This window comes from Periophthalmus magnuspinnatus, chromosome 16 (assembly GCF_009829125.3).
Source record: "Periophthalmus magnuspinnatus isolate fPerMag1 chromosome 16, fPerMag1.2.pri, whole genome shotgun sequence".
Classification (NCBI taxonomy): domain Eukaryota; kingdom Metazoa; phylum Chordata; class Actinopteri; order Gobiiformes; family Gobiidae; genus Periophthalmus; species Periophthalmus magnuspinnatus.
The window spans coordinates 31,487,814-31,500,088 of NC_047141.1; the positions used below are offsets into that span (position 1 = coordinate 31,487,814).

At 40.0% G+C, this 12,275-nt stretch overlaps 1 protein-coding gene across 1 annotated transcript in view; it reads left to right on the forward strand.

Moving 5' to 3' along the window:
- Positions 1 to 12,275, forward strand: part of clstn3 (calsyntenin 3) — a 53,980-nt gene that overhangs the window by 28,184 nt on the left and 13,521 nt on the right. The window contains exons 10-12 of the mRNA XM_033981568.2: positions 4,870 to 4,917; positions 6,168 to 6,316; positions 8,993 to 9,141. Coding sequence (XP_033837459.1) covers positions 4,870 to 4,917; positions 6,168 to 6,316; positions 8,993 to 9,141 — 346 coding nt within the window. The remainder of the gene's footprint in view (positions 1 to 4,869; positions 4,918 to 6,167; positions 6,317 to 8,992; positions 9,142 to 12,275) is intronic.

Consider the following 12,275-nt stretch of genomic DNA (forward strand, 5'->3'; position numbering starts at 1 on the left):
ACACAGGTTTTTCTCCTCAAAGCACAAACTTGTATTCACCTTCACTTTTCTTCCTCCAAACTTCCTTCCACACCGACAATTTTCCTCTTCATGAACATTTTGTGATGATTATTTGCAAATATTTCTCAGTTCCACTTGTTGGGAAAATCTCATTAGTTTATTGTCAGTGCAAACATTAAAGCAGCACAGACTTATTTTAAAATGACAGTCATGCCTTTTAATTTATCTTCTCGCGGGCCACATAAAATGACGTGGCGGGCCGCATTTTGCCCCCGGGCCTTGAGTTTGACACATGTGGTTTAGATTATTATTTACTTGAGTATAAAACAGTAAATATGACAAAATGAAAATATCACGTTTTTATACTGAAAAACAAAATTATTAGTTATTTAAGTAAAAGTACAGATACCAGAGCAAAGAAATACTCAAGTAAAAGTAAAAGTATCACATGACAAATCTGCTAAAGTAAAAGTATTTAAGTACCTGTTTGAAAATGTAATCAAGGAGTAAAATGTAAAAGTATTTCACGCAGATTTAGAGTCTTATAAAACTTCAAATGTGGTGATTTTGATGCAGATTTGAGCTGAATGTTGTTGAATAGAATGTTAAATGGAATGTTCCGCAGTATGGCATTAACTGTCTAACTGCTTTGAGTGTCTAGAAGGTGGAACGGCACTTTATAAAAACATTTCAGACAGAATAACCACACCTACAGGGCAGAAAGGTTCCACACTGTACCTTTAAGAACACAAATATGTAAATGTGATGTTTCTAAAGCCACAACGTCAAACTCAAATTCACAGCCAAAATAAAAAAAATCTCGGGCCAAACTCAGTATTTATTTAAAAATTGCCTGCACCTGATGTGTAATAATGTTTAACCTTTTCATACCGAAACAAACTTTAGATTTGTTTAAACACGACATTTGGAAGAACTCAAGTTTGTTATTACAAAGAAAAAGAAAAGACACTTCAGTCACTTTTTATTTAAATATATTTTAAAATGACTTTCCTCCCTCCTGTTTTCTGTCTTTCATTTGGCCTTTTTTGTGGAGGTGTGGAATTAATCTTGAGGCTTTGGTTTTGGTTTGGTCCTGGTTTAGTCCTGGTCTAGACTTTGTTTTGGTCCTGGTTTGATCCTGGTTTAGTTCTGGTCTAGACTTTGTTTTGGTCCTGTTCTAGTCCTGGTTTAGTCCTGGTCTAGACTTTGTTTTGGTCCTGTTCTAGTCCTGGTTTAGTCCTGGTTTAGTCCTGGTCTAGACTTGGTTTTGGTCCTGTTCTAGTCCTGGTTTAGTCCTGGTCTAGACTTTGTTTTGGTCCTGTTCTAGTCCTGGTTTAGTCCTGGTTTAGTCCTGGTCTAGACTTTGTTTTGGTCCTGTTCTAGTCCTGGTCTAGTCCTGGTCTAGACTTTGTTTTGGTCCTGTTCTAGTCCTGGTTTAGTCCTGGTCTAGACTTTGTTTTGGTCCTGGTTTGATCCTGGTTTAGTCCTGGTCTAGACTTTGTTTTGGTCCTGTTCTAGTCCTGGTTTAGTCCTGGTCTAGACTAGTAGCTTGTTTGCTAAATAGTGTCAACAAAGAAGGAGGGGCTCTATACTAGCAAAGCACTCTGGGATTTGTAGTATTAGTGGTGCATGTGCTACATACCAGCGGACGAGCTCTAACGCACATTTGATATGATGTCACGGGCCAAATATAATTACACTGTGGGCCATATTTTGTCTCCGGGCCTGAGTTTGACTGATGTGCTCTAAAGTCACTAAAACGTCACTTTTCTCTCAGACTTTGAGCCGAACTCCAACGATGTAAAGTATTTATCCCTATTACCCTGTTCTTGGTTTGCTACATTCAGAAATAATGACCTGTTATGTGAAAACGATGTGCTTTTGTTACGTCAGCGCTTTCCCGTCTTTGCGTTCCCACATTTTTGCGCCGCTCAATTTGAAACTCGCGTATCATCCGCGCTCCAAACCCCAAAGATCTGGCATTTTGTCTCCGTAACCAGAAGCTAATTATGCCCCTCGTCATGAGCGTCTGAACACAATCTGCCCGGGCATGTGGCACGCGCCCTCCCGCCCCGCCGTCACATTCGCTCATCATTTGCGTTGATGCGTTTTGTCGTTGTGCTAATGACATCACCGACTTAGCGATTATTCAGGGGCTAGCGACACATGGCGAAAAACGTCACATCCGATACGTGTTTAAAATGACTTCAATACAAAATCTAGGTGTTTTGAGGTGTTTTAAAGGTGCACTGTGTAACTTTTCCGCTCTGTCACATACTTGTCTCCGTGGAGATGTTATTGCTTTGTCTATAATGTTCCGCAGTATGGCATTGATCGCATCTAGCTAGCATTTATTTCATTGTACTGTAGGTGTTTTTACTGCTCAAAATACTTAGCAAAATGTTCATTCTGTTAGCAAGGTCGCCTCTCCACAGATAAGACCTGTCTGCAACTTGGCCCGGTTGCGTCACCGGCTTGTTTCCATGGTGATTGATCAGAGACTCCAACAGAAAAGTTACACAGTGCACTTTAAACATCCTGTATCGCGAAAAAATTGACTCTTGTGAGGTTTAAGCCGTGTTATAATCAAAAAAAGACCTGGAGTTGTGTTTTGTTTCATTCACATGTTTGAGTCACACTTTATTATTAGTCTGTAACATCTACAAAGCTCAAAACGCGACGTTCCACCTTGTGATGTCATCAAGTGGAAGTTATCAGGTTCACTGCTACGTTTTTTTACCTTTAGTTCAGTAGTAGATTGTCAATTCCAGACGCTGAAATGATCCAAATGATTCTATAAATGAAGGTGTGTGGAGTTTAAAAACACAGTGGAGCACTTCCTGTATCACCACATGATGACATCACAAGGTGGAACAGAGCATTTTCAGTTTGAGAGAAGAACTCAGCCTAAATATGCAGGTTTGTTTGTGCGTTAAACATGTGTGAATGAAACAAAAACACAACTCCAGGTCTGTTTGTGACGAGGAAACGACATTAGAACGGATCAGACGATAGTGTAAAATAACAGTAGCTCAGTCAGAGCGTTTCTCCACTGGTCTGAAGGTTGGCGTTTAACTCGGCCTGATTGTGTTATGGATATAAATTGTTTCATAAAGCGCCGCCTCGAGCGTCCGCCCGACGTGTCCATCTGTCAAACCTGCTTCAGCCCCAACATGAAACTACAGTCTCATCCAGCCCAGAGGAAAGAATCTGTGAACTGTCACGGCTCGTTTAAAGTCTGAGGTTCTGTAGAGTGACCCAGGAACAGTAAGAGCAGGAGAGGTTGGTAGGACTAGCAGTGGTATTATAGTAGTAGTAGTAGTAGTAGCAGTAGAACTAGCTAGTACTAGTATTAGCATGAGTGTACACATCTGAACGTCTTTTCGACAGGGTCTGATCGACGAAGATCAGATTGTGACAAAATCGTTTTTAAATAAAGTTATTTTACTGTATCTGGATGATGTTTTTGCTCAGGTCCTAGGCTGATCGCTCTCACTCCAATCGCTCTTACGTCGGTCGCTCTTAGGTCGATCGCTCTCAGGCCGATCGCTCGTAGGTCGATCGCTCGTAGGTCGATCGCTCTTACGTCGATCGCTCTTACGTCGATCGCTCTTACGTCGATCGCTCTCAGGCCGATCGCTCTCAGGCCGATCAGTCTTACGTCGATCGCTCTTACGTCGGTCGATCTGAGGTCAATCGCTCTTACGTCGGTCGCTCTTAGGTCGATCGCTCTCAGGCCGATCGCTCGTAGGTCGATCGCTCGTAGGTCGATCGCTCTTATGCCGATCACTCGTAGGTCGATCGCTCTTAGGTCGATCGCTCTTACGTCGATCGCTCTTAGTCCGATCGCTCTTACGTCGATCGCTCTTAGTCCGATCGCTCTTACGTCGATCGCTCGTAGGTCGATCGCTCTCCGGCCGATCGCTCTTAGGCCGATCGCTCTTTCGTCGATCCCACTTGTGTCGATGGCTCTTTTGTCGCTGTGACCCTGGTGCTGGTTTATAAATATTCCCGATGTGCCGAGGCCAATTAGCAGAAAAACTGTTGACACGTGGGACGCCCCGTGTGGAAGGAGCACGTCTCAAATAATGAGGAGGGTTTTTATCCACCAGAGTCACAGGGACCAGGCTAATGTTTTTACCAGCATGTGGCTTAAGTATTTAGTCTATTTTTTTAAGTAAACTCAGAAAAACACGTGTCCTATATCCTCTCTGGAAAGTAAGTAAATACAATAATGATGAAATATTAATAATAAAAACCATTATCATTATTTCACAGTTTATTTATCAGTTACAAATACAACATATGTGGTTTGAGTTTAAATATGTTTTTATGTCACTAAGGCGTTGGTTTTGGTTTGATCCAGGTTTAGTCCTGGTTTAGTCCTGATTGATTGATTGATTTGTTTTAGTCCTGATCTAGACTTTGTTTTGGTCCTGGTTTGATCCTGGTTTAGTCCTGGTCTAGACTTTGTTTTGGTCCTGTTCTAGTCCTGGTTTAGTCCTGGTTTAGTCCTGGTTTAGACTTCGTTTTGATCCTGGTTTAATCCTTGTCTACATATCGTTTTGGTCTTGTTCTAGTCCTGGTTTAGTCCTGGTCTAATCCAGGTTTCATCCCAGTTTAGTCCCAGTTTTCCTGTTGTGTCTGTAAACATAAACACAACTTAAATTACTCAGTAAATATTTGCACCATTTCATAGTTGGATAAAACATCTGTGTTACCAAAAATGTGTTTAAATTCATGACTAAAATGATTTCCAAACGATACTATATCCATTGTTTTTGTCTCTTTTCCAGCCCGGTGTATTCCCAGTGGTATTCCCAGTGGTATTCCCAGGACTAACACTTTTGTTTTGCTGTTTTTCCACAGAGCCAGAGGAGGAGCCACGTGAGATCGTCAACAACACCATCCCAGAGGGTAAAGACCTTTGTGTTTATCACAGGATTTTTACTCAAAGATTCAGGAGGTTTTAGATTTTAGATCAGAGATGATTTTAAAAGTGTGAAAATAAAAACACTTCAGTCATAAACACTTCAGTCGATTTTTGGATTTGTGAAAAGCTTAAAAGGCAGAGAAAAGTTAAAAAAAAAAAAAAAAAAGCAGTAGATAAAAGTAGTAGTAGCAGTAGAAATTGGTAGTACTAGTAGTATAGTAGTAGTAGTAATAGGAGATTTAATGGGAGTAGTAGTAGTAGTAGTAGTTGGCAGTAGTAGTAGTAGTAATACTAATAGGGGTAGTAGTAGTAGTAGTAGTACAGTACTACAGTAGAACAGTAGTACAGTAGAAGTTTGTAGTAGTAGTAGAAATTGGTAGTACTATAGTAGTAGTAATAGGAATTTTATTGGGAGTAGTAGCAGTAGAAGTTAGTTAGCAGTAGTAGTAGTAATAAGGGTGGCAGTAGTAGTAGTAGTAGTAGTAGTAGTAGTACCAGGAGCACTAGTAGTAGCAGTAGAAGTTGGTTATAGTAGTAGTAGTAGTAGTAGTAGTAGTAGTAGTAGTAGTAGTAGTAGTAGTAGTAGTAGTAGTAGTAGTAGTAGTAGTAGTAGTAGTAGTAGTAGTAGTAGTAGTAGTAGTAGTAGTAGTAGTAGTAGTAGTAGTAGTAGTAGTAGTAGTAGTAGTAGTAGTAGTAGTAATAGGATTTTTAATGGGAGTAGTAGTAGTAATAGGATTTTTAATGGGAGTAGTAGTAGTAATAGGATTTTTAATGGGAGTAGTAGCAGAAGTTGGTAGGAGTAGTAGTAGGAGTAATAGTAGTAGTAGTATAGGAGTAATAGTAGTAGTAATAGTAGCTGTTGTAGTCGTAGTAGTATAGGTTGGTAGTAGCAGTAGTATTAGTATAGGAGTAATAGTAGTAGTAGTAATAGTAGCTGTTGTAGTAGTAGTTGTAGTCGTAGTAGTACAGGTTGGTAGTAGCAGTAGTAGTATTAGTATAGGAGTAATAGTAGTAGTAGTAATAGTAGCTGTTGTAGTAGTTGTAGTAGAAGCAGTAGTAGTAGTAAATGTTTGTAGTAGTAGAAGTTGGTAATAGTAGTAGTAATAGCTGTAGTAGTAGTAGTAGTAGAAGTAGTAGTAGTAAATGTTTTTAGTAGTAGTAACAGTTGTAGTAGTAGCAGTAGTTGTAGTAGTAGCAGTTGCAGTTCTAACTAAGTGTCCTGTGTTCTGTTCAGTGAAGTACGTGGGCGGTTACCACGGGCTGTTGTCGGGGGTGACGGTGCGTCCTGGCAGTGTGGAACCTCACAGTGTGGTGGAGTGTCTGTACGCCTGCAGGGAGGGGCTGGACTTTGGAGACCTGGAGACTCTGGGCTCCGGGATGAAGGTAACAACAACTCAGCGTCGACAAGTTTACGTTTTATCGGTTGTTTTGTAACTTTCACCAAAAAACTAGCGCTGTCAGACGTATCGGTTTGAGCAGGTATCGATTAAAAAAGTCACATTCACAGTCACAGGAGGAGCTAACGACACTGAACACTAGGTCTGTCATGCTTCGCTAGGTGTGCTCTGCCTGAGATTTACTTAGCGCAGTCATTCAAGCCCCTACTGAGTGATTTCACACCTATTAGCATCGTGGCTAACCCTCGGATGAGCAGCGAAACGGTTTGTCCAGTTGATAGATTTTGTTTTTTTTTGCAATAGGTCAAACCTGAACGACTGAGGGACTACACAGATGTTCTTATTTAAAGAAAAAACTGAAAAAAACCCCGGCAAAAACTTGTAGGAGCGAAGACATTTGTCAAACGTCTTCACTCCTACAACGTTTTATCCTGTTGAGAGATTTTATTTTAGGCGGTAACGACACTAAAACTCACAAACACCTATTATTTACAGTTTGTAGGCTCGGTCTAAGTGTGCACTGTGTCTGAGTCCTACTTAGCGCAGTCATTCAAGCCCCTAATGAGTGATTTCACACCTATTAGCATCGTGGCTAACCCTCGGATGAGCAGCGAAACGGTCTGTCCAGGTGATAGATTTGTTTTTTTTTTGCAATGGGTCAAACCTGGACGACTGAGGGACTACACAGATGTTCTTATTTGAAGAAAAAACTGAAAAAAACCCCGGCAAAAAGTTGTAGGAGTGAAGACGTTTGTCTGCGCATCCAAGCCGCGGCTTGGATGCGCAGACAAACGTCTTTGCTCCTACAACGTTTTATCCTGTTGACAGATTTTATTTTACTTTTACTATGGCTCAAAACTGGACGACTGAGGGGAAAAAAAAAAACTCTGGAAAAGGTGAAACAACATTCTGAATATCTGAAGTGACTCTACACATCCATTTGAGTTCATTTTATGTGTTTATTTATCAGCGACAATACACTTAAAAACACCGACCTACGCAAAAAAAAAAGGTAATATATTCGTGCCAAGTTATCGCAAAACTGCTCTTTTCACTGGACAGGTTCAGGTCATAAATGGCGCAGATGCAAAATACAACAGCAAAACAGAAATAAAAACTGTAAACTGGACAAAACGTTGTAGGTTTTGTCCAGATTCCTGCTGGGCACTGCCTTATATCTGTCTGAAGGAGGCGCTAATGACACTAAAACTCACAAACACCTATTATGTACAGTTTGTAGGCTCGGTCTAAGCGTGCACTGCGTCTGTGTCCTACTTAGCGCAGTCATTCAAGCCCCTAATGAGTGATTTCACACCTATTAATTTCGTAATACAGTCATCCATCCAGTCAGTCGAAGTACACTCATCATTTCCATCCACAAACGCACAAAACGCTTCCTTCTGTACATGTTTCGCGTATTTTTTAGTTCAATTTCGCATGTTTTTTTTGGGGGTTTTTTTACGTCGTATGAGCGTGCGTTGTGTTCTGCATCCTGATTGGCTAAGGGACGGTAGGCCATTGTCCGTCAGTCTCCTCCGTGCCGTGTCTCTTTATGTATTAACATTTATTTGGGTCATTAGTATTTTGTTTATTACTTTGTACTTATTTTATTAACAATGGATATTATTTATTATATTTTGTTGGATGCGTTATTTTCTTTCTTCATAATAATATTGGTTCCTACTTATTGTTCCGGTACAGCGCATTTAAGGAGCGCACCGATAAAAATGTAACACGAGATGAGATGAGATAGAATAGAATAGAATGTATTTATTGTCACTACACACATGTACAACACCACACACATGCACAGCGAGATTAAAAACAACCCTCCAATACACACATGGGACACGTACAACACAATGTAACAAAAATAAATGAGTACGTGCTAGTGCCAGACATTAAAACATTAAAACACCCCGGACTACAACTCAGTCAAACAAAATTTACAATTACCCGGTAGTAAATACTGCAGAGTCACATACTGCACTTGATCAAGTATTGCACTGTATTAGCTATTGCGCTGTGATAAATATTGCGCTGTGATAAATATTGCACTGTATTAAATATTGCACTGTATTAAATATTGCACTGCATTAAATATTGCACTGTATTAAATATCGCACTGCATTAAATATCGCACTGTATTAAATATTGCACTCAGTCAAACATATTGCACTGTATTAAATATTGCACTCAGTCAAACATATTGCACTGTATTAAATATTGCACTGTGATAAATATTGCACTGCATTAAATATTGCACTGTATTAAATATTGCACTGTGATAAATATTGCACTGCATTAAATATTGCACTGTATTAAATATTGCACTCAGTCAAACATATTGCACTGTATTAAATATTGCACTGTATTAAATATTGCACTCAAACATATTGCACTGTGATGTTGAATAAAGATGAAGGTTTGAACTTTGAGAGAGTTTAAACAAGAGAGAAAAATGAGAAAAGTGTATAAAGTGTATAAAGTGTATAAAGTGTGTGGTGAGGGGTTTACAGCCAAAACCATATAGAATAATTGTAAAAAAAATAAATAAATAAAGAGTTCGCCTATTGCGGGTTATTTTTGGAACGTAACCCCGGCGATAAACGAGGGACGACTGTATAACGTTGTAAACTAAAGTGCTGTTTTGACGCTCCAGGTCCACGTGAACCCGAGTCAGTCTGTTCTGGTTCTGGAGGGAGACGACATCGAGAGTTTTAATCGAGCTGTGCAGCAGGTCACGTACAGGAACTCACTGAGGTTCGCCACGCCTGGAGTCCGGCCCCTCAAACTCACCACCTCGCTCAGGTAAACGACGCTGCTGATCGGATTTTTATTATTATTATTTACAGGTTGTGACAGAATTGTGAAAAGAAAAGAATAAACATTTCAATAACAGAACAGACATAACAGTAAATACACAAAAACAAGCCCAGATCTGTGTAGAAATAATGTTTATGTTTGGATTTTTACAGCACTTTGGACGTTATGCAGATTGCTTTGTATCTTTTTTTATTTATTTTTTTATTGTATTTATTTAAAGCCAGACATACATTCAAGTTAAGCATTGAGTGTAGTACAAAGATTAATAACAAGACACTTTGGGACAGTTTGTAGACAAGTAAAAAAAAACAATAAAATAAAATAAAATAAAATAAAATAAAATAAAATAAAATAAAAAAAAAAAAAAAAATTGTTTTGTATCTTTTTTTTAATTTTTTTTTTTAATTTTGTATTTTTATTTTATTTATTTAAAGCCAGACAAACATTAGTTAAGCACTGAGTGTAGGTCCAAGACACATTAATAACAGGACACATTGATTCACACAACAAGACAGAAGACAGTTTGGGACAGTTTATAGACAAAACAAAATAAATAAATAGATAAATAAATAATCTTATGGTCACAGCCGCCGTGGGTCAAACTTATTGAAATATGACTGCTGATCTGTGCCAAGACGTCTCTAATAATCACATGTCACTGAATATTGGGTACAAACCGTAGACTGTTTATATAAATGGACATAGCTAATCCGCTAACCGATTACAGGAACAGGAATTGATCATGGGCGCACGTCTAGCTCCATTAACTCTGCCTCCAATTCACTTTCTGTGTAAAAACTGTGTCCCCTCTCTCTGTTTTTATTTCACCATTTTGTCCGTAAATCAAGATATGAACATTAATAACAGACAAACTCTAGCGTTAGCAACAGGTTTGATTGACAGCGTTGCTAAGCTCCCGCTCCCCGTTAAACCAGCGGTGTGCGGTCGGGCCTCGTTTGTGTCTGAAACACAGCTGCCCCTGGACTCTGACCTCATCAAACCGGGACTTTGCTTCAGTTCAGATAAGGCGTGTGGTCCAGGTCCATAAAGTTCCGCACTGGACCAGATAAGACTCAGTATCTTATCTGTTCACTCAGGGACACTGTAACTTTTGGCTTTAAAAGGAATAACTAACATTTGAGTTTTTCAGTTTGGTCAAACGTTATCGCACCATCGGGTTAAAGGTCGGACAAAATGTGAACTTTGCCCGTGACGTTCAACAGGATGACGTAAACATAACTGTCCTGTGTTTTTCTTCCCTTCATCTTGTCTCCATGGAGATAGAGAAGTTTAAAGGTCCATGTTACGCTGTTTTCTGATGTTTTACTGTCGTTTCCTCGTCACAATCAGACCTGGAGTTGTGTTTTGTTTCATTCACACGTTTAACGCACAAACCTGCAGATTTAGGCTGAGTTCTTCTCTCAAACTCTTTCTTTCTCTCTCCTCTCTGTTCTTCTCTTCTTTTTCTATCCCTCTCTCCTTTCTTTCTCTCCTCTCTGCCTCCCTTTTCTCTCTCCCCTTTCACTCCTTACCCCTCTCTCTTTCTCCCTACTCTCTGTCCTTCTCTTCTTGTTTTATCCCTTCTCTCTTTCTCTCCCCTCTGCCTCCTTTTTCTCTCTCCCCGTCCACTCCTTCCCTGTCTTTCTCTCTCCTGTCTGTCCTTCTCTTCTTTTTCTATCCTGCTCTTCTTTTCTTTTCAACTCTTTCTTCCCTCTCTCCTCTTTACCCCCCTTCTCTCTCTCCCCCTCCACTCCTTCTCGCTCTGTTTCTCCTTCCTTTCTGTCTCTCTCTCTTCTTATTCTATCTCTTCTCTCTTTCTCTCTCTCTTTCTTTCTTTCCTCTCCCTCTCTCCTTTCTGTGTCTTTTTCTCTCTCTCCCTCCACTCCTTCTCCCTCTCTCTTCCTTTCTCTCTCCTCTCCGTCTCTCTCTTCTTGTTCTATCCCTTCTCTTTCTCTTTCTTTCTCTCTCCTCTCTATCCTTCTCTTCTTGTTCTCTCTCTTCTTTGCCCCTTTTTTCACTCTGTCTCTCTTTCTCCCTCCTCTCTCCCCCTCCTATCTTTCCCTCCTTTCTTTGTCTTTTTCTCTCTCCCCCTCCTCTCCTTCCCTGTCTCTCTCTCTTTCACCAGCCTCTCTGTCCCTCTCTTCTTTTTCACCTTTCTCTCTCTCTCTCCTCTCTTGCTCTGTTCCACCTTGTGATGTCATCATGTGATACAGGAAGTGCTCCACTGTGTTTTTAAACTCCACACACCTTCATTTCTAGAATCATTTGGATCATTTCAGACCTGGAATTGTCACTTATTTCTACTGAACTAAAGGTAAAAGTCGCTGTTAACTTGAAAACTACCACTTGATGACATCACAAGGTGGAACTGAGCATTTTGAGCTTTGGAGATGCAACAGAATAATAATAAAGTGTGACTCAAACATGTGTGAATGAAACAAAACACAACTCCAGGTCTGTTTTCGAAGAGGGAACAACATTAGAACACGACTTAAAACTCACAAGAGTCAAATTTGCATAATGTAAGACCTTTAAAGCTACACTATGTAACTTTTCTGGTGGTGTAGATTATATTGGTTTGGAATAAAACTGTACGGAATAAAACACATCGATTTCACATTTATTCATTTAAGGTGTTTTAGTTGTTTTGTCCTAAAAACAGTGAAAACCCTGCGTTCTTACTGTCAGTGCCTCTTCTCTCCTTCTCTCCTTTCTGTGTCTTGTTCTCTCTCCCCTTCTACTCCTTCTCTCTCTCTTCTTGTTCTATCCCCCCTGTCTCTCTCCTCTCTGTCCTTCACTTCTTTTTCTATGCCATTCTCCTTTTTTCTTTCTGCTCTCTTTCTTTCTTCCCTCTCTCTCCTCTTTGCCCCCTTTTTCTCTCCCCCTTCTCTCTCTCTCTCTCTCTTTCTCCCTCTTCTCTCCTTCTCACCTTTCTTTCTCTCCTTTCTGCCTCCTTTTTCTTTCTCCCCCTCTGTCTCCTCTCCTTTTCTTCTTTTTCTATCCCTCTGTAATTTCTTTTTCTCTCCTCTTTGCCCCTTTTTTCTCTTTCTCTCTCTTTCTCCCTCTTCTCTCCCTCTCTTCTTTCTTTCTCTCCTTTCTACCTGATTTTTTCTCTCTCC